This window comes from Schistocerca piceifrons, chromosome 1 (assembly GCF_021461385.2).
Source record: "Schistocerca piceifrons isolate TAMUIC-IGC-003096 chromosome 1, iqSchPice1.1, whole genome shotgun sequence".
NCBI classification, from domain to species: Eukaryota; Metazoa; Arthropoda; class Insecta; order Orthoptera; family Acrididae; genus Schistocerca; species Schistocerca piceifrons.
Window position 1 is genome coordinate 658,157,651 of NC_060138.1, and position 23,578 is coordinate 658,181,228.

At 44.2% G+C, this 23,578-nt stretch overlaps 1 protein-coding gene across 1 annotated transcript in view; it reads right to left on the reverse strand.

Moving 5' to 3' along the window:
- LOC124805426 (myosin-I heavy chain) overlaps positions 1-23,578 on the reverse strand; it is an 804,788-nt gene that overhangs the window by 386,573 nt on the left and 394,637 nt on the right. Inside the window, exon 3 of the mRNA XM_047265991.1 lies at positions 1,062-1,124. Coding sequence (XP_047121947.1) covers positions 1,062-1,124 — 63 coding nt within the window. The remainder of the gene's footprint in view (positions 1-1,061; positions 1,125-23,578) is intronic.

Genomic DNA, 23,578 nt, shown 5'->3' on the forward strand with positions numbered 1-23,578 from the left:
CAACTTCAGTAGTCAAAGAAATGCAGGACTTAACTACGGTTTTGAAATAGTGCTATCGCACTTTTTGCGCCAGAATATTACATCTATGTAACAAAAATTCAATGTTACTACACTGTTATAGGTGTGTCAAATTACCGGAGTAGAAATACACTGAATATAGAGATTTATATGCAGATGTTGTCATTTGAATGGTGAACCCGCCTGGGAGCTTGCACAACTTAAAGACAATACATTAGAAACCTTTAGCTTCATCTTTATCGACTTAAAAGTAACAATAGCGCTTCCCCAGTAATTATCGATTCCACGAAGGTGGAATATACTGTACATTAAATAGCAAAAGTGTGCTGGATATTGGGCAACGTTATGTGAATCTTATAAGTACGGGACTTAAAAGCTGAAAATACAAAATTAAAATTCTCCTCAGTGTTTTCAGTACCCTACTATAACAGAAAGATGATGCTAACCGTAATTGTGCAGTCAACTATTCGCGTACTGCCTCTCAAACTGCTGCCGTTGGCAGAGGATGACACAGTGGACTGTCGGCGTCGCATGGTCTTCTTCGGGGCGTTGTAACGGAGTTTCTTTCTTTTCCTTCATTAATTTTTAGGACAATTTGTAGCTTGATAATGACAAAGTCATTCAACGAATGCCGTTATACGTCAGTGCGTTGTTCAGTGTTAAAGATTCATCGATTTTCACAGCTTATTATGTTGCGCTGTACGAGACATCCTTGAAAGATCCGGAGTAAAATTAAGACAATATGTACACCTTGGCATTGCGTACTCTGTTTTCGAGTCGCAGGTCGCCCTAGAATAGCAAATGAACGCCGAAGTAAGTGGATAAACAGTCGATGTGAGATGAATAAAATAACAATAATAAAATTACTATTATTATCATTGTTATTAATATTAACGTAAATCAGCAAGCCCTCACTAGAATAAGAGTTTGCCTTGTACTATTCAACCCAGTTTCAGCGCTAATCACTGCTAAGTTGAATGTGACCAAAAAACAGAGTTTTTACAACTAATACCAAGACAGTTAGGCCTACATGCTGTACTTACCGTGGAGTAGATGTCGATTTCCTTGTAAGGGTTGACGGCTACCAGAATAGTTCCCGTGTAGGTCTGTTCATAGTCAGTCAAGGAAAAGCATTTACAAACAGCGGTTACTTACAACAAATTGCATCAGTTCTCTAATATACACATTTCACAGTCTATCTAGTAAACACTCAGCAGTACAAAGAATATGAGAAAAGATCTATAACACTTTGTACATATACATCACTATCATAATAATATACACAATAAAAATCAGAATTATAAAGTTGCATGAGTAAAAAAATAATCCAGAACAAATCAGTAGTACGTTGGTGAACCTACAAGAGAGAATTAAATGGAATGAACTTTTCTTTTTTGGTTATTGTCATGAGCCTATTAGCCACTTCGGTGCTGCCTCACTACGTTTCTTGATATCCTGCGCCGAATCTGAATAGCCACCAGATTGTTAAGGCTTTCGTGGAAATTCACTCAGAAACTACGATGGGGCGTAAGTGATACATGTTCCACTTGTTTTTCGTCCCCCTACAATAGTTTCCTCTTACTGTTTCCTTCTTTGCTATACTAATTAGTCTATAAAGCCGCAGCATGATCCAACATTTTATTCATCATTCAGCAGGGCTATTCCCGTATACTTATAATAGTGTTGGCTGTCCTATTGCGTTTCGTTTGTAAAAATAATAAAAATATTCCTCCTTCAGAGCCAAATTTTAGATTCCACCTTCCGCATTCTCGGGTTTCTTTCCTTTTACAAACATCCTCCGATAGTTTTCTTTCACCTTTCACCCTTTCCACTTTATGTTTATCAGCTTTTCATATAACTTCCCGTGCTTCACTAATTCCTCAATTTACTTAACTATTTTCTCTGTTCTGCTGTCATCAATTTGGCTTGTGGACACGTTTTTCTAACCAGTGGTATTCCCTGACAGTGAACAAGTTGATTTTTCTCCTTAATTCCGTACTGCTGCAAACAGCGTGATGAAATAGAAACACGACACTTCAGACAGTTGAACAGCTCTGTTGAAATCGGAGCTGAAAGGTGTGTGCATCAGCCACGCTAAAGCACAGCACTTCCGAACTGAGGAATAATTTTCAAAATATTTGCTCAAGTCTGTTTCGTATTTACTGCAACTGTGACTGAACTGTGATTCTCATGTTCTAAATATGGATCTGATGGTGGTAATAGCCGAAACGTGTCAACAGTTTAATTAATAACATAAATTAGCCAATCTCGACAGAAAAATTCAATAAATTTCTGCCGTTTTCGACTCAACAGCCACCATTAAATCTTCGGCCAAAAAATCCCGTCCTTAATCGACCGTATTTCATCCTACATTCCTTTACACCCCGCCACACGGGTCGCTCCCCCCCCCCCCCCACCCCAAAAAAAATCAGAAGAAATCAATGGTATACTACCCGCGATAGGAGCGTTCCTAGTAAAATAGTAATATCCGAATCGACGACTCCTGACAGTATACAGAAGCAAACTGGAAAGTCAAATATGGGCTAGATTGCCCTCGCAGTACCTTAAAAGGTGCAGCAACGCACTGGGGGTGTAGTCATAAGACTGTTAATATACGCTCTTTTTAAGACGTGTAGGTAGGTGTTAAGTCGAAAACAGAGATTTATTTAAATAAATCGAAAGGTGACTGAGCCAGTGAATTCTTTACTTTCTTTTTATATCAAGGAAACTGGTTGCTGCCAAAGGTGCAAGTGACCTCTGTTCGTAATTTTAGGGTTATTTGATACAGTGATAAAGCGTAACGTGCGATGTGATGTCCGAGGAGAGGCCGCAGAGAGCAGTCACGGCCTGGCACAGAACCAGTCAGAGAGAGGCCGTGCGTCTTCATAGGCACGTAGCCACAGTGCAGCTACCTGCAGGCAGCACACTGCGACAGATATGTGGGGTACGTGATTTACAGTTTGTATACTTCACATCCTGAATCCAGTAACGTAATCCGATGTTTACATAATAAGGCAGGCGAACCTACCATGCACCGGCAACGTTGTCCTCCTCTTTCAGCATATCAACAAATCTTTCTTCTTTTTCTTGGCCTTTGTCCTGTATTTTCACGGGGTCCGCATGTTAATTACTGGATTTGGCAATGTTAGTGGTAGAGGGGACCCGGATGCCCTTCTTGTCACCACCCATTCCCCCGAGGACGGAATTTATGTACCCCATCTAGCGTTATTTCGTGTGAAAGTGTGTGAACGGTTTCTAAATGTTTGCGAAACGTGTGTCTGAGGTGAACTGTTGGTACCAGCCCGGTATTCATCTATTCGGATGTAGGAAACAAGGGTTAAAATGGTTCAAATGGCTCTGAGCACTATGGGACTTAACTGCTGTGGTCATCAGTCCCCTAGAACTTACCTAACTAACCTAAGGACATCACACACATCCATGCCAGAGGCAGGATTCGAACCTGCGACCGTAGCGGTCACGCGGTTCCAGACTGTAGCTCCTAGAACCGCACGCCCACTCCGGCCGGCAAACAAGGGTTATATCGGTGTACTTTTCATTTTGAGGGTTGCTGAAAGTCACTATAAAACAGTACATTTGTCGAATAAAGACATATTTACTTCAATATCTCGATCAAAAAGGTTGACAATAATAGCCAAACCAATCGCTATCATAAAGTATCTATAAGTATACTCCAGTAGCCACTTAAAGTGAAAACATCACAAGAAACAGTAACAGGAAAGTCGAATGTCAGTCTGAGATTTATTGGAAGAGTTCTATGGAAGTGTAATTACCGCTTGAAAGAGGCAGTTCACAGAAGCCTCGTAGGTCGAACGAGGCTTCCGTTTCATACACACAACTCATTAGTCTGAGGTCCTGCTACAATGGCAGGTTATCAAGAGTTAAATGAGTTTGTACGTGGTATTATAGTCGGCGCACGAGCGATGGGAGACAGCGTCTCCAAGATTTCCCTTACGACAATTTCATAAGCGTACCGTGAATGTCAGGAATCCGCTAAAACATCAAATCTCCGACATCGCTGCGGCCGGAAAAAGATCCTGCAAGAACGGGACCAACGACGACTGAAGACAATCATTCAACCTGACAGAGGTGCAACGCTTTCGCAAATTGCTGCAGATTTCAATGTTCGGTCATCAACAGGTGTCAGCGTGCGAACCATTCAACAAAACATCATCGATATGGGCTTTCGGAACCGTAGGCCCACTCGTGTACCCTTGACGACTGCTCGACACAAAGCTTTACGCCTCGCCTGGGCTCGTCAACACCGACATTGGAGTGTAGATGACTGGAAACATGTTGCCTGGTCGGACGAGTCTCGTTTCAAATTGTATCGAACGGATGGACGTGTACGGGTATGGAGTGCCCGCCCGGGAATCCTTCCGGACTGGGAAGGAGTGCCTGGCCCCCGGCACGAATCCGCCCGGCGGATTTGTGTCGAGGTCCGGTGAGCCGGCCAGTCTGTGGATGGTTTTTAGGAGGTTTTCCATCTGCCTCGGCGAATGGGGGCTGGTTCCCCTTATTCCGCCTCAGCTACACTATGTCAGCGATTGCTGCGCAAACAATTTCTCCACGTACGCGTACACCACCATTACTCTACCACGCAAACATAGGGGTTACACTTGTCTGGTGTGAGACTTCCCTGGGGGTGGTCCACCGGGGGCCGAACTCCACAATAATCCTGAAAGAGTGGTTCGGTGCGGGGCGGCGGAGGGGTGAAGAGAACTGCGGCAGTAGTCGTGGGATTGTGGACAAATGCGGCGGGGTCGGACCCTCTCCGTCGTTTCTAGGCCCCACGGTTAACATACAACACAATACAATACAATACGGGTATGGAGACAGCCTCATGAATCCATGGACCCTGCATGTCAGCAGGGGACTTTTCAAGCTGTGGAGGCTCTGTAATGGTGTGGGGTGTGTGCAGTTGATGTGATATGGGACTCCTGATACGTCTAGATATCACTCTGACAGGTGACACGTATGTAATCATCCTGTGTTATCACCTGCATCCATTCATGTCCATTTTGCATTGCGACGGACTTGGGAAATTCCAGCAGGACAATGCGACACCCCACACGTCCTGAATTGCCACAGAGTGGCTCCAGCAACCCTCTTCTGAGTTTAAACACTTCCGCTGGCCACCAGACTCCACAGACATGAACATTATTGAGTATATCTGGAATGCCTTGCAACGTACTGTTCAGAAGAGATCTCCACCCTCTCGTACACTTATGAATTTATGGACAGCTCTGCAGGACCCATGGTGTCAATTTCCTCCAGCACTACTTCAGACATTAATCGAGTCCATGCCACATCGTGTTGCGGCACTTCTACGTGTTCGCGGGGGCCTTACACGAAGTTAGAAAGGTGTACCATTTTATTTGGCTCTTCAGTGTATTCACTGGCTGCCGCGGAATGCTATATCTCACTGGAATGGTCTGAAGTGATGATTCAATGCTAGTGGATCATATTCTTTTTTAAGGCATGCGCTCCACACCTCTCGAAACACGACAGCATTTATAGGTCATTCAAACGATGAAGAAGGAAGAAGACAGCGCTCAGATTCTTTTTAGGGGGAAACGGGCAAGGGGGCGAGTGCACACAACGCAGTATCTGTAGCGATCGTTTCTTGCAGAATTTTGGCAGCTTGTTACAGAGGTTGTAAAGTGAACAGCTGTCAGAATGATCAAGCACAGAAAGAACCAAAAGGTACGTCTCTAATACCATCTTAAACAAACACATCGTCAATAACATTTTATACTTCCTGGTTAGAACAATGTTCTTCTTTCTGCCTTCCAGTGAGGTTGAAGTGGTTACCCTTTAACAGATAAATAACTGAATTCGTTTCGTCATGGAACTATACTGCAAAATAAATGATTTTTTTTAAATTGAGAAATTATTCCCAGTCCTACACTAAACATCGTAATTTGTGTGAAATTGATGGTATGTTCCCGAAATACAATGCTTTAGAAAGGATGAAAATAGATGTCTGAAATACGTAGACAATGCTGTTATTATAATTATTTGAAAGAATTTAGAAAGGTTGTGTGGTCGCTTAAAAATATTACTGATTTTCTCGGAATTTCTTCACTAACTGTCACGATGAATTGCGGGTTTAACCGATCATCTGATGACCTGTTATAAACAGACAAATGTAATTATAAACGTGGAAAAGTAACATGTTATGTTATACATTTTACAGAAACGCAATTTTCTTATAGGAGTCAGTTCTAAACGAACTATATCCACGAAAAAAATGCTTGTTGATACAGAAATACGTACCATTTTAGACACAAGTACATGAGACTTTGATGTACACGTCAAATAAGTACCACACAAGCATAGCCGGCGACACCAGGTGTACTGGGAGCGAAGCTCGGTCACAGTCTTTTTAAATTCTTTCCAGTAATTATATTCATAATGGTTGCATGTCTCTACAAGGACTTTCACTCTAATTCAGAACGTTAACATTTTTGTCTGAGAATTATTTAATTAAGAAGAGAGATCACTGTAAAGCAATAACCAATCCACGGAGAAAAGTCGTGACATTCTTTATGTAATTAGTTTTATTTGTTCTAGATACAATCACAGCAACAGGCATTTGTTCACGACCGATTTTGGACTTACATCGGCCATTTTCAGAAACCGCAGATCACGAGCAGCATTTGGCAACTACGCGACTTGCGGTGGCACGTTTGTATGCCACTTATATCGTGTACATACGCTGCGTAAGATTTATGGCTTTTGAAGGTAGCCTATACAATGATGGTTAAAATTGTGTTCGTGTTTAGAAGATTTTTTTTTTTTGTAAGCGTATTAAAGCGAGATCAAAGAAGCCTTGTATTCCGGAGTAACAAATGATGTTTTCGACACTGTACGAACAGTACCCTTTTCTGATAAAGTAGTTTTTGTGTAGCTGTATTAATTACTTATTTATTTCCCGTGCAGAACTGTAAAATTTTTTACAAATTAAAATAGAAAGAAGAGTCTGGAATTCTGTTTCAGAACAACAATGAATACTCGCAAATGACTTAGTTTCAAGATTTATTTATTTTTTTTCAAAAAGGAAAGAAAGAAAAGAGTAGCAGCGTATGACTGCCAGATTAAATCTCACACGCACGGACGCAATTACTGACTATAAAATGACGCGATGTGGGGTTTTGCACGCGAGGCGTGTGGTCTGCTGAGGGGTGATACGTGCATACAGCGTGGGCGTCGTGAGTATCGTATGCGACGCATTCGATCGCGTTGCTGAGTGCACAAGACAGGTAGGCGCCTGTCTGTTTTCCACAAAAAAGTTCGGTGTTCTTCATTCTGCTAATCCCAAATTTAAAGTCGCAGATAATCAGAAATTATGAGCCCGCGCTGCAGTTTTAAATGCATATGTCCTAAGCGAAAAAGAGACGGCAGAACATTGTGTACTAGAAAAGAACAAGAATGGAGGTTTGACAGTTATAGGAATCTCCTTAGTTTTTCCAGTACAAGTAGTAAGTATCACGATCACATTTCACCAGTAGGTCAAACCCGAAGAACTTTCAAACCAGGTTTTGGCATTTTGCTAGTTTTTTCCAGTTATCAAATTATTTCAAAGGCACCATGACGCACATCTTAAGAATATACTGACAATACCCATTTATAAGTAATAGTAATTTACTTTGAAGAAATTTTATTTTGATAGCAAGTCTTTGTGGAGGAGGGAGGATGAGCTTTTGAGGAGTTTGTGAAATACTTCAAATCCAAATAATATATCCTTCACGTTAAGAGTGAATATTATAAATGAATATCTTGGAAGCCTCCAGCATGCGAGGCCTGTATATGCTAAATTTCAGGCTTATGACGACTCCAAAGCCCAATAATAAAAAGTATTCATCTTTAATACAGTTATCTTGCCCCATGCAATATGCGTAATATAACAAAATGTGCAACATATCGGAACAAGAGCAACTGAGGAAAGGACACGGTCCGAGCCATATCTAGGAGGGTACACTTGGCATGGCTTGAAGGCGATGCGAATGTATGTGCAGAAAATAATTGTCTCCATACATTTACTGGAATGTTCCCTAGTTAATATAGATTTGCACACGGCTCAAAATTTCAGTCTATCATGTGCCTGCAATTAACATCGAATATATGTTTCAAAAGAGTTACACAGCACGGCACGGCACCAGGGCACGCTACACATTATTTTCTCATCAAGCTGATCATGAGGCATATCATGACATCACTTACTTTTAGTTTTTTTAAACGTTCGAGCATATCCAAGAAGTCTTGCGCAGGTTTTCGATTTATTTCTCCTCGAGCTCCGTTGGCCATGAAGGATGAAGATTCTAGATAACCGTACAAGTCCCTAGATAATTCACAGAACACTGATAGAAACCTAAGAAATAAATTCTGAATGATTTTTAAGAAATATTAAAAACAAAAGATTTATCGTAGCACACACACAAATAAGTAACACTTTACCGCGAAAGTCTGTACGCCAATGCGTGGGCCTAAGCAAAGGAAAGGAAATGACACAAGGAAACCTTTCAACTCAAATTTGACAATCAGGGATTTTTCACTCTTGTTGTTCACTGCTGCTATGCTCCAAATTGAAACAGAATCTCCAGAATAACGCACACCTTTCCGTACAGTGACTAAGAAAAGATATAGCCGTCACTGAGTGAATGCTGCATCTCCTTTAGAATGAGTCTGTATCATTAACAACAATCACAAAAATGAGAGAGTGAAAGCAAGAAAATTTAACAGATGTAGCACTCCAATACCATACGCAACTGAAATTATTTTTCCACTGAAGGTAGCAACATTCAAATTCTGCGAAAGATCCAGACTGTGACACTTCCTCGAAAACTGTACATAGCCAGTTTGTCTCTCCTAATAGTCGTCAGGCACGAGTTCTCTGTTGTTTCGGCAGATATCTACAATTTCGTTTTGGCAGTAGATGGAGTCGGCCCAACCAAATATTACTCATCATGTCTTTCAAGTGACGTCCAATGTCGACGGAAAACGTTGGTTTGTTTCCGGTTACAAACAGAACAGTTTTTTAAGCTAAATTTTATGTGCGCATACGATAGATCGGACCCTAATTAGTCTCGGGCAATATTCGGTCTAGCGATATACACTGATCAGCCAAAACATTATGTTCAAAATGAGTGTGAAATCTTATGGGACTTAACTGCTAAGGTCATCAGTCCCTAAGCTTACACACTACTTAACCTAAATTATCCTAAGGACAAACACACACACCCATGCCCGAGGGAGGACTCGAACCTCCGCCGGGACCAGTCGCACAATTCATGACTGTAGCGCCTAAGACCGCTCGGCTAATCCCGCACGGCTAAGACATTATGACCACCTCCTTATAGCCGGTATGTCCACCTTTGACACCGATAACAGCGGCGACGCGTCGTGGCATGGAAGCAATAAAGCATTGGTAGGTCGCCGGAGGGAGTTGGCACCACATGTGCACATGCAAGTCACCTAATTCCGGGGAGGAGGCGATGAGCTGTGACGCCACGTTCAATCACATCCCAGATGTGATCGATGAGGTTCAAATCTGGTGAGTTTGGGGGCAAGCACAACAACTAAAATACGTCACTGTGTTCCCCTCGAACCACTCCACGATACACCTGGCCTTATGACATGACGCATTATCTTGCTGAAAAAAGCCACAGCCATCGGGAAACATGATCAGCACGAAGGGGTTTACGTGGTCTGTAAGCAGTGTACGATACTCCTTGGCCGTCATGGTGGGTTGTACGAGCTCCACTGGACGCATGGATGCCCACGTGGATGTTTCCCAGAGCATAATGGAGCCGCCTCCAGCTTGTTTCTGCCCTGCAGTACATGTATCACGGAGCTGTTCCCCTGGAAGACGACGGTTTGGCGCTCTCTCATTGGCACGATGAAGAAGGTATCGGGATTCATCAGACCATGTAACGTTCTGCCACTGCGCCAACGTCTAGTGCCGATGGTCACGTGCCCATTTCAGTCGTTAGGAGTGTTGGTTGCACTGTGTGTTCAGACACACTTATACTCTGCGCAGCTTTAAAGTATGATGTTAGTTCCGCCACATTCCTGTTTTACCAATCGGCCCAGCCCACGACGTCCGACACCTGTAATGAGGGGTGGTCGCCCAACCCCACGACGTCTGGACGTGGTTTCTCCTTGGTTTCGCTACGTGTTTAACTCACTCACCATAGCACCCCTCGAAAATCCGACAAGTTCTGCAGTTTCCGAAATGCTCATGCCGAGCCTCCGGGCCCTCACAATCTGCTCTTGGTCAAACTCAGATAGATCGTGCGCCTTCCCCATTCTACACATAGGCAGCAGGCTTGCTGATACTACGTGCGTCCGTGTGTCTAACTAGCAGTCATTCCTCGCCATGTGACACTGCTGTCGCCCGGATTGCTTTATATCGACAGTAGGTCGTTGGTACTGTAGCTGCATGGCGGTGTCACAGCGTGGGGTAGGGCCGTACATGATATAGGGTAAGTTCTTCAAGTTTTACTATCCCCGTTAATTCATATCGCAAAAACGAATATCCCTTTACAGAATGGGTACGCGAAATTCAGCTTTAAAAATAATTTTGTTTGTAAGGGGCGTCGTATGAAAGACTTGATATGTCTAGGCCCATTCCGGGAACGCATTACCATAACCGAACTGAAAACATCTCCCGAAACACCATAAAAATGCCCCCGACGACTCCTAGGAAAGACACAGAGTATTGACAGTGCTAAGAATTAAAAATTATTTGATAACCTTGTAACTGCGAAATTTTGGTACGATGACTGATACGTGGCAGAAACATTGTGAAAAGTTATTTTTTGCAGTCGAGCAGGACGCTGCCCTTCGTAAACAACAAAAGAAAATACTTTATTGTCGTGGCAAGTTACTAAGCGACTGGTTTTAGATCTTGAAATATGTCCTTTGGCTACGAGAGGTTTCATCAAAAAAATAGTTCAAATGGCTCTGAGCACTATGGGACTTAACTTCTGAGGTCATCAGTCCCCTAGAACTTAGAACTACTTAAACCTAACTAACCTAAGGACATCACACACATCCATGCCCGAGGCAGGATTCGAACCTGCCACCGTAGCGGCCGCGTTGTTCCGAACTGAAGCGCCTAGAACCGCTCGGCCACAGCGGCCGGCAGTTTCATTAAATTGATCGGTTCAGTGGCAGTGGGTGAGTCATTAATTACATATACCTCCTTCATTTCGCCAGAAAATGTCGTGTACACACCAGATGTTAAGTCTTAGGAATTTCTACACTTAACAAACGTGACGATAGCCTTCAAAGTAGACTAATTTTCCGGAACCACGCCTTGCTGGCTTTCGGTGGAGCGAAAAAACGCAATTGTAGTAAACAAGTCGATCGCAGACTCCTGGGTTGATCAATTTTGATGAAATCTATCACAGCCTGAAAATATAGTTCAAGGTCGAAAACATCACACACTTATGCGTTCTGACAAACATCGCGAGGTGTAGTCTTTTCCGACAATTTACTAGTTCAGAAAATACAAAGAGGCCAGAGCAATAACTCCATCACTGATGAGAGTCCAACAGACAAATGTTAGTTAAGTTACAGGTAGTATGTGTTAATAGACAATCATCGATGAATTGTTAATAGTGTTAGTGGTGATCTCGTTCGACTGCCGGCGTTCTTAAGTAAAAGCAGGTAGTACGTCGGAGTAATGCAACCATCAGGCGGGAAGTTGGTGGCTGCCTTACTGCCGACACCCAGCCAAGCCGGGCAGATGGGCGTGTTGCAGTCAAGAAGGGGCCTTCACAATTTCCGTCTAAACTTCACTACGACCCTTCTCACAAGAGTTTGGCGTTAACGCTGCATGACACGGGCTGAATGCTGAAACGATCATCATTCGCCAATACGTACGGAGCAAGGTGGCGCAGTGGGTAGCGACTGTACACGCATTCGGAAGGACGACGGTTCAAATCGCGACCGCCCATCCAGATTTAGGTTTTCCGTGATATCCGTAAATCGCTCCAAGCAAATGCTGGGATGGTTCCTTTGAAAAGTCACGGCTGATTTCATTGCCCATCCTTGACAAAATTCGTGCTTGCGTTTCATCTCTACTGACCTCTTCCTTTAACATTCCGTCGCCAGTACCGGGGAGCGTGTTCGGAAACTCTGTGACAAAATCTGGCTTTTCTAACAGGTATGGCGTACTACGAGCTTTTGGAGAGCAAACATCCACGTGACGCGCTTTGTAGATAAATTTAGTCGAAACACTGCAGTGCAAAATGAGTCTTACCATCTTCATAAATCGACGAGAAACTGCCATACCGCAGATTTCGTTCTTGAACATAACTCTCTTAGTGGAATGCCTGCGTTTCACAAGACGGAAATGAAAACGTCTTTCATGTGGTTTACATTATTCGTAAATTTTCAACAAACTGCTCTGTTGCACTTAACCCCCTTTTGGGATCAATCCCTGTCACTCTTTCCGACAAAGTAGAAACCTCGTATTGTATGGCTTCTACATAAATCCTCGTACTACGGTGCAATCAGGGCATCTAGTTCTGCACATTTTTGTTAGCATTTCTATCAAGCTATTCTCTTTATACAAAATCTGTTATACAAACGACGTACCTATTTTCGATATATGCAATTTTCTTAGAGAATTACGTTACAAATTCAGGAAATGGTTGTTACATGGTTGTCATAGGAAACTCTGAAATCAAAAATTTAGAAGATTCGTTACTTTGTGATATAGGGTTTCTCCAACTACACACACATAAAACTAGAAAAAGCAGTAGAAAATCCTGTATGAATCCACATGTGCAATAAGGAAATGGATTCGTACAAGCAAAGGAAAACAAATGGGCAGTGATAAAAAAAAAGAAAAAACCGAAACGGCTCTGTTCTCACAGCTGCTTAGAGAGAGAGAGAGAGAGAGAGAGAGAGAGAGAGAGAGAGAGAGAGAGAGAACGGAAATAATAGTGACACGCCAGAATTACCACATTGTTCGCGGCGGGTGTGGATAAATGTAATTGTGGGTATCTGGCAAATTTAATTTATTTATCTTAGAGGTGTTTGAGAAGTAATTAAAAAAACGGTTTCAGCATTATCACATTATTTAATAAATGTTACATTTTTGTTTACTAGAAATTTACAAAGAAAGGAAAATTCCTGAAAATGTATACCATTAAGTTAAATACCATTGCTTGCATTTATAAAATTCAAAACGAATTTACCTCGGTACAGAAACGAAAATAACACAGAGTATTATCTGGTTATTAAATTGTTGATTAAGTGTAACTTCCTCGTGTCTGACTTGATCGTACCTCGTCACGTGTGATACTGTACTTCGCCGCACAGTATTGCAAGTTGTCGACTGAATGCTCAGGTTCGCCCTAAATACTCCTCGAACTCTATGATGTTCCGTAAACGCTTCCAGCATAAAAATAACTGAACTGAAATAGAGAACAACGATGCAATGACTTGTTTATGTATTATATTATTTTCTACTGTAACGTTGTTTTCCTATGCGGTCTGTTCTGTACAACACTTGTCCTAATCGTTTTCTCATGTTTTTTTTGTTTTTTTTGTTTTTTTTTGTAAAGTAATAATTTTTGTTCCAAATACAAAGTCTGCGATGACAAACTGAAATCTACATCGAGACTCGATTGTGGAACACGTGGAAAAAAAGTGCTTTTTCAGCTGAGTAGCGTGAAGTCTCACTTTGTGTGATTTAGCATTGTTCGAAATGTAATGCATCATTCACGTAAACAAAATGTTTTGCTGTGGGACACATGAACGTAACGTAGAGAGAACTTATTCCAGTAACAAATGAAAGTATTTGTACTTGATCCTGCGGAGTGAAACAGCTGTATTTCGTATTGGTACTTAGACTGTTGCCTGGTGTGGAACTTCCGGTGCCACAATGAGAGGAAACCACTTGGTAGATTGCATGACGTGGATGGGCAACAATCTTGAGCCTTCTTGTTCCCTCGCTATTATTAGGGACACATTTTGTAAATGTCTGCGCATATAAAACGGATACATGAGTGCAGTTTATATTTTGGTAACCTACAGACATTACTCACTGATAATCAAATCACTCGCCTTCCATTCCCGGTTTATGATTTCAATATAAAATACCAGTATTTGTTTTCAAATTTTAAATGTTTATAGCTCGGATAAAATAACTTTGTGATTGACAGATCGCAGCGGCGGGAGCCAGAGTTGCCGGTGTGCGCCGAGCCGCGCCGCGCTTGACAAGGCTCTGCATGTACCGGTACCTACAACACAGCGAGCACGTGCCGCCAGGGAAACAACTGCGGTTGGCTGGCTGCTGGCCCCAACCACTCGACTCGTTCAATGGTCAGTCATAACTGAAGTACAGTAAAGCAGTTGAATTTGCTACTAAAAGTAGTTATGTGTTTCATTAAGGTAGCTAGAATAGACGCAATAAACGCCCTATGTACCGTAACTGGATGTATGCAGTTTCAGTATTTCGTTAGTAGCAAAGACAAAGAAGAATTCTCAAAGTTACATTGCGAATGGCATTGTTAAGCAGACAATCGAGTAATGCATTTTATTCATGCTCTGTATTTCTTCGAGATCTCGTTCACCATTTTCCTAGAAATGCTGACAATCATAATTACATTTCTGCGTATTTTCAACACAATTGAAAATACCTTCGCGGTAATTATTCCTAACTTCGCAACATGTAAAACGGAGAGCCGTCATCGGATGGATAAGTGCTGGCCAACCAGTCTTGACTGATAGCTGTTAGTGGTTGATAGCAGTGAGCAGCGCCATATTCAAGTTTCGCAGCTCCTGTGAGCTTGTTTGCCAGGCTTGTCTACTTCTTTATGTGACTATAAGTGGCAGTTAGAGATGTGTGGTATGTTGGAACAGTCGTCGGTTAAGCGTGACGTGGTAATGCACAGTGCTGTAGTAATTTATGTAGAAGCTCTCTCGCCTGTTTAGGATGCAAACTGAAACACCACCCACTGTTAGGATAATGCACATGTTTCGGGCTTTGTGACTGCATGTGAAAGACTGTTATTAGAGACAGCTGTTTGGTGTGATTCTTTTTTTTTTGTTCAGGAAAACAACAGATTGGTTACTGTAGAAAGGATACTTGGTTCCATTTTCAGCAACACACAAGAATTTTCAGCTAAGAAAATGAGTCCAGGCCCACAGTAGAACCATCTTCTGCACGCCATACCATTCAATAGAGAAGATCCTGGATTCACTGAGAACCAACAGTTTGTAGGTAGAGGTAAGAAGAAATGTTTGGCGCACGAATTTGTCGCATATTCAGCTGGCGACATCTCGGTTGACTGGAGACGAAACTATTACCATCCCATTCTTACGCAGCGTATCGTCTACAAACTGAACAGTATTATCACGCTCAGCACATCGATTTTTTAATATAGTGGAATTTTTAAATGCTACTCACAATCTTTAGTATGTTACCGTGCGTTCCTTGATATTTTTGCTCGATTCTTACATAATGATGATCGTATTCAAAGTAGGAGTAGAAACGTCGAAGATGGTGCAGCGTTTCCGTATTCTGGAGGTAGCTAAGATCGTTTCGCATTTTGTGTCAACATATTAAAGTTGTTACAGTTTCAGATTAAAGTTCTCCCACTATATGAAGTTTATTTTTTAACGCCTTCATTACTAATTGTGATATTTTAAAAGGCTATCTTGTCCGCATACGACAGTTAGTATCATTCATGATTTTCCATACAACTTGCGCTCATTTTTATTACTCAAACGAAACTGCTTGTTCTACAAGCGGTGAGCGTTTACTTCAAGTATTGATATCTGAACTCCTTGAAAAGCGTTTCAGATGAGCCGTGGAAACCAAGTGGTGTCAAATGCTCGTAGCGAAAGCTTAGTCACCTTGAAGAACAGGCGACTTGATCGAAGTTACATGTGCGAGTTTTCTGGGGATGCGAGGAAACACGGAAGGGACGAAGGGGTCCTGCAGGCAAACCGGAAGGCCCTCTGCTGGCGGGCTCCCGTGGAAGTGTGTTTACGGCGCAGCGCTGGCCCTAAGGGTGTAAACTAGCTTTTACGACTACCACTTCATTATCACTTCACGCACCACCTGGCACAGATTTGAATGGCGCGCGTGCAACACAACCCTGTTGCATGAACAGTGAAGTGTAGCTCAGCCGCACGAGTGTCTTTCGGGAGGGTTAAAGCTTCATCTTCCACACCTGGCGACGGTTGACACTACCTGCCCCTCTGAGGACTTGAAAGAATATGGAGGGGGAAAGTCATAACGGTACTCCTCACGTTCACTCAGAGAAGGCCGGCAACATTCTTTAAACTGGCGCCACTACTCGATTTATAAAATGAAGGAAACACTTCACGGCATTCGCTTCAGAACTGCTACAAATTCGTCGGGCAATAGACCGCGCCGCTCGAACTGTAAACACAACTGGCACTGCTAAGCGTATCTTGCGACTTCCACATCGCTGGCAACGCGTTATACACAATGTTGGTGACTACTTTGATGGTCACTAAAACTTTGAAACACGTATCTATTTTGTACGAGCTGCAAATAAATAGTTGCCACTATTAAAGTTCCAACCTTCGTATCCAGTCGTAACGTTACAAAGCGACATGAAGTGGATTGAGTACGTAAGATGGGCTGTAAGTCAAGCGTTCGACTTCGGTATGTAGGGAGCATTCTAAGAAAGAGCAGCTTATCTGCAATGTAGACTGAAAACGGAACTCTTGTACGGTCCATTCTTGAGTAGTGCTAGAGTATTTGCAACCTCACCAGTTCGGACAGAAGGAAGACTTCGAAGCAATTCAGAGATATAACGCTAGATCTTTTACCCGTAGTTTATAGAACAATCCTTCTGCCATCAAGATAAGAAAAATCTGTGCTCGTATGGAACCATATAGACGGTCGTTTTCCGTCGCTCTATTTGCGAGTGGAACAAGAAAGTGATCGACTAGCAGTACTGCGAGGCACGCTCCACCATGCACAGCATGATAGCTTGAGGAATATATATGCAGATGTAGAATCATTTCAACTGTACGTTACTACTACATCCAACAGCCAGTGGAGTCTGTGCTGATTTTGAAACTTCAAGGCAGGTTAAGACTGTGTGCCGGAACGGGCCTCGAACCTAAACATTTCGCGAGCAAGTGCTCTATTGGCTGAGATATCCAACCACGACTACGACTCTGTCTCATGGCTTTACTTCCGCCAGTAAATCTTCTCCTTCCTTTTGAAAGCTGTGAGGACGGGTCGTGAGTCGTGCTTCGGTAGCGTAGTCGAAAGAGCACTTGCCCTTGAAAGGAAAGGCTCCCAAGTTCGCGCTCCAAATCCGGCACACCCTCGGTGCCAGCCACGCACCTTTCTTGAGTACGTTAAAAATAGGCTGTCAGAGACTTCGACATCCACTCAACTGAGTAGTGCCTCACATCTGCACTAGCGCTTGACGGCAGGCAACCCCACCTAAGGTGTGTGAAAGGGGTTGCCTGACCTCGGGTGCTAGAGCAGCCGGCAGGCACACTCAGTCGATTGTGTCGAAGTCTCTAACAGGTACGTTAAGAAGGTGTTTCCAGACTGGGAGGGGTCCTGTGCCGTTTTGTTCAACACATGTTAGTGTTGCACTCTCCTGTGATCACGCCACGCCACAGAAGAGTTGGAAAAGCATTAACAACCTTTTCTGCTTTGGATAACTTTCACATTACGTCGACTGGTTTTGAACGGTCCTTAGTGCTTTCAACCTGTATACCGGAGCAAAAATTGCAATCGCAGTACATTCCAAATTGGTCAGACCATGTTCAATAGGGTTTCGGGCCTAAAATGTTCTTAGGGAAGGACTGAATCGTCTGGGGAGTGTCAGCAGTGTCGAACGTTGTCAAGAACGTCGTCGTCCTGTTGCTCATCACACTGCGACATGCCGTTTTCGACCACGAAATGTGCGGGATTGTTTCATTGACGCTCTGTACGCCACCTCCTTACGGCATTCGTGTCGATTCTGAGAGGGGGTGTTTCTCAAATGTTTTCCTGTCACCGGTAAGAAAACGGCGTGATTTCATTGCTGGGTGCCGCAGTTCTGAACCCCATCGCAGAAGCGTCAGAAGAAGGGGTGAAATGGCGGCCGTCCCATCCCATGACACGACCGCGATAGCTTTATGGTGAAATTTGGTGAGAATGAGACATCATTAAGCCACGTTAAGCCTAACATGAACTTTTGAGCTGTGCCCTTTCTTTCGCTTGTTTCGACATCTTGCTGTTTCAAGCGTCGCTGAGCGCCAGGGCGATATCGCAGGCGCCACGCTTTTACACAATTAGAGAAGTTTGTAAGCATTTTTCGGCCAAATCTGAAATTAAGACGTCGTAATGGGAGACAACAGGGGCTTCGAAAAAGTGACACATTTCTTTATTACGCAGGTTTTTTTCCCCTTTACTGCTCCTTGTGTCGTGTTGACGCCTTGCGCCTACTCAGCCGGCAACCAACGACACAGACGAGTTATGCGGGCGATGACACCACAGGGAACAGATCTTCAGACGACAGACAACGGATGGTCGCACTCTGCTCGTCAGCGAGGTGGCAACCCAAGCGCCGGCATGGGTCACTGGCTACCGGGCCTTTTCTCCTCGGCAGGCCGTAGTGCCTGCAGTATCCCGGTTCCTGGGCAGTATTTAGGACGGCGCCCGAGCTACGCACGGGCAGTTCGCTCCTAGTGAGTTTCCTGGACCTGACGCCGATTCGAAAGTATCCCACGATCAGGATCACACTCTGGAGCCGGCGCTATAACGACGCTGCCGTCCACGCCGATCTTCGTCTCCAGAAGCAGCCAACTATAGACCTACACCACTCGTGGTCTCTACAACGAAGACACCTGGCCTCCGATTCCGCGACCAGCTATTGGAGTTTGTCTTTGCTTTTCTTCCGCGATACACTGGACTTAAACTCTTGAACAAGAGAGTGAGACAAAAATTGGTGAAGGGACGGCTGTAAGCACCGAAAGCGAGTTAACGGCTAAGCAGTTTCCTGCAATATCATCTACACTGTGAGAACAACTGACAGTTATCGTATCTGGCAGGCTGCTTCAATTTGCGCGCGCGACAACCTACACTACTGGCCATTAAAATTACTACACCAAGAAGAAATGCAGATAATAAACGGGTATTCATTGGACGAATATATTATACTAGAACTGACATGTGATTACATTTTCACGCAATTTGGATGCATAGATCCTGAGAAATCAGTACCCAGAACAGCCACCTCTGGCCGTAATAACGGCCTTGATACGCGTAGGCATTGAGTCAAACAGAGCTTGGGTGGCGTGTACAGGTACAGCTGCCCATGCAGCTTCAACACGGTACCACAGTTCATCAAAAGTAGTGACTGGCGTATTGTGACGATCCAGTTGCTCGGCCACCATTGACCAGACGTTTTCAGTTGGTGAGAGATCTGGAGAATGTGCTGGCCAGGGCAACAGTCGAACATTTTCTGAACCAAGAAATGCCCGTACAGGACCTGCAACATGCGGTCGTGCATTATCCTGCTGAAATGTAGGGTTTCGCAGGGATCGAATGAAGGGTAGAGCCACGGGTCGTAACACGTCTGAAATGTAACTGTTCAAAGTGCCGTCAATGCGAACAAGAGGTGACCGAGACGCGTAACCAATGGCACCCCATACCATCACGCCAGGTGATGCTCCAGTATGGCGATGACGAATACACGCTTCCAATGTGCGTTTCATCACGATGTCGCCAAACACGGATGCGACCATCATGATGCTGTAAACACAACCTGGATTCATCCAAAAAAATGGCGTTTTGCCATTCGTGCACTCAGGTTCGTCGTTGAGAACACCATCGCAGGCGCTCCTGTCTGTGATGCAGCGTCAAGGGTAACCGCAGCCACGGTCTCCGAGCTCATAGACCGTGCTGCTGCAAACGTCATCGAACTGTTCGTGTAGATGCAAACGTCCCCATCTGTTGACTCAGGGCCGGCCGAAGTGGCCGTGCGGTTCTAGGCGCTACAGTCTGGAGCCGGGCGACCGCTACGGTCGCAGGTTCGAATCCTGCCTCGGGCATGGATGTGTGTGATGTCTTTAGGTTAGTTCGGTTTAATTAGTTCTAGGCGACTGATGACCGTTACAGCCATGCGGATAAGATGCCTGTCATCTCGACTGCTAGTGATACGAGGCAATTGGGATCCAGCACGGCGTTCCGTATTACCCTCCTGAACCCACCGATTCCATATTCTGTTAACAGTCATTGGATCTCGACCAACGCGAGCAGCAATGTCGCGATACGATAAACCGCAATAGCAATAGGCTACAATCCGACCTTTATCAAAGTCGGAAACGTGATGGTACGCATTTCTCCTCCTTACACGAGGCATCACAATAACGTTTCACCAGTCAACGCCGGTCAACTGCTGTTTGTGTATGAGAAATCGGTGGGAAACTTTCCTCATGTCAGCACGTTGTAGGTGTCGGCACCGGCGCCAACCTTGTGTGAATGCTCTGAAAAGGAAATCATTTGCATATCACAGCATCTTCTTCCTGTCGGTTAAATTTCGCGTCTGTAGCACGTCATCTTTTTGGTGTAGCAATTTTAATGGCCAGTAGTGTAATTGGCTAATTTCAATGCATGTCCCTCCCAAGCTTTTAATGCGGCACATTTAGTGTAGGGACATTCGAGTTTGGCACCTTCAGCCACCAGATTCATTGTTCTTTCAATATTCGAGGAGTGTCTCTTTTCCAATTATTCTGTTCCATGTCAACTACCGCCAGAGAAGATTATTAATGCGTGTTGCAATAAATTTCATATTCATTTTATACCTAGGTATTTTTACCAGCAGACTTCTTTCTATTTTTCCTTTTCATAGGAAGCCGAAAAATGTGCTCGACGAGAGACAACTCATCATACTTCCCAACGTTTTACAGCAGTGTGTGGACTTTATGCAGTCCTAGAGAACAACACAAAATCTACGAAGCCGCTCAGTGTGAGAGATTTTCGCGCTGAAGGGCAACGACAACGTGTCAGCAGCGACAGCTGAAATGGGGGCGGCCACTGGGCGCAACGTGTGTGAAGAGGAATAAACGAATACATAAGTGATGTGGAGGAGGACTGCAGAAGGGTACTGCAGCGCAGAGCTGGAAAGGCGCGAGAGTGCGTGCGGCGCAAAACAGATGAGGCGCTGGCAGGCCGCCAGGGCGGGCGGACAGCTCACCGGGACGCTCCGCCAGCCACCGGCGTCCACGCTGCAGCCAGTCGATAGAGGCGCCACCGCGCTGCCCTAATCCACGGTCGAATACTTTTACTGCTACTATGCCAGCGAGAAACGTCAAGTGACAGCAATGCGCAAAACATTGCCACAAAATATGCGCAGCATTATCACTTCTTCCAATGGGTCCTAGTCACACGTGTTTCAGTGGAGTCAGCAGCATCGTGATAATCTGAGTGCGGCATAATTAACCGGGTCTGACTTGCGAACCTACACCGATGGGGCACTCTAGTGTGGTGATTCTTGTGCCACATGATGTTAACTTGAATCCTGCGCTCCGGTATTTGCCCTGCGTCCCTGGACGTCCTCGCAATATCTCTGAGGCGCTGTTGATGGCGACCCGCCTCCAGGTTGAGAACGTAGCTCAGCGGCTTCAGAGGCGCTTTTGCAAACGAGAGAGCTCTACACCTGCATCTATACTCTGCAAACAACTGTGAACTGTGTGGCAGACGGTACTTCCCATTGTGCTTGTTATTAGGGATTTTTCCCATTCCATTGTGTACGTACTGTGGGAAGAACGATTAAACTCCAATGTGCCTGTGGTACAGTCTATAGACTTGTCTTCACACGATACCTACGGGAGCGATATGTACGGGTTCGTAGTACATTCCTAGACCGATCGCTTGAACTTAGTTCTTGAAACTCTAAGTAGGCTACCACTGGAAAGTTTGTCGTCTATTTTCAAGTGTTTGCTAGCTCAATTTTTACGTACTTTTATTTTCCAACACCAATATTTCACATAAGGATCATGAAGGTAAGATCAGAGAAATTAGGGCTCGTACAGAGCCATACAGACAGTCCTTTTTCCCTCTCTGTTTGCGAGTGGACAGGAAAAAAAATGAGTAATACCGGTACACGGTACCGTCCGCCACGCACCTCACGCTGCGTCATTCTCTTCTTAGAGTAATATGTTACGTCTTTACTGGTGTGAATGCTTTATTAGTAGTTTCGTTGTTACTAATGAGTATGGAAATGAAAAGGGAGGTGGTGAATTTACATCTACGTACGTACACCGCCACACACCTTACAGTGGCATGCGGAGTACGTACGCAGATATAGATTCATCACCTCCCTTTTCATTTCCATACTCACTAGTAACAACAAAACTACTAATAAAACAATTCACACTAGTACAAACGTAACATCTACATCTACATCTATACTCGGCGAGCCACCTTACGGTGTGTGGCGGAGGGTACTTATTGTACCACTATCTGATCCCCCCTTCCCTGTTCCATTCACGAATTGTGCGTTGGAAGAACGACTGCTTGTAAGTCTCCGTATTTGCTCTAATTTCTCGGATCTTTTCGTTGTGATCATTACGCGAGATATATGTGGGCGGTAGTAATATGTTGCCCATCTCTTCCCGGAATGTGCTCTCTCGTAATTTCGATAATAAACCTCTCCGTATTGCGTAACGCCTTTCTTGAAGTGTCCGCCACTGGAGCTTGTTCAGCATCTCCGTAACGCTCTCGCGCTGACTAAATGTCCCCATGACGAATCACGCTGCTTTTCGCTGGATCATGTCTATCTCTTCTATTAATCCAACCTGGTAAGGGTCCCATACTGATGAGCAATACTCAAGAATCGGACGAACAAGCGTTTTGTAAGCTACTTCTTTCGTCGATGAGTCACATTTTCTTAGAATTCTTCCTATGAATCTCAACCTGGCGCCTGCTTTTCCCACTATTTGTTTTATGTGATCATTCCACTTCAGATCGCTCCGGATAGTAACTCCTAAGTATTTTACGGTCGTTACCGCTTCCAATGATTTACCACCTATGGCATAATCGTACTGGAATGGATTTCTGCCCCTATGTATGCGCATTATATTACATTTATCTACGTTTAGGGAAAGCTGCCAGCTGTCGCACCATGCATTAATCCTCTGCAGGTCCTCCTGGAGTACGTACGAGTCTTCTGATGTTGCTACTTTCTTGTAGACAACCGTGTCATCTGCAAATAGCCTCACGGAGCAATTCGTCTAAGAAGAGAATGACCTTCGTCAATAAGTGAACATATAGGCATCATCCAAGTGTTACGGCGTAAAGTCAGTGCCAGCACGCCAGTCGGGAACGGCAGAGAAGAGAAGGCTGTGAGAAGAGGTCAACTAATCGCACGCTGACCGACCACACACCAGGACGACAACGCGACAGCAGCGGCCCCTAGGTGAAGACGGCATAAGCTCCGCGCCCGACTGGTGGCTCCCCACTTCGATAGTAGCTTCAACGTTAGCCACTTCGTTAGCCGACGCATCTTAGCCTCTTCATTAGCAATCTCTACAT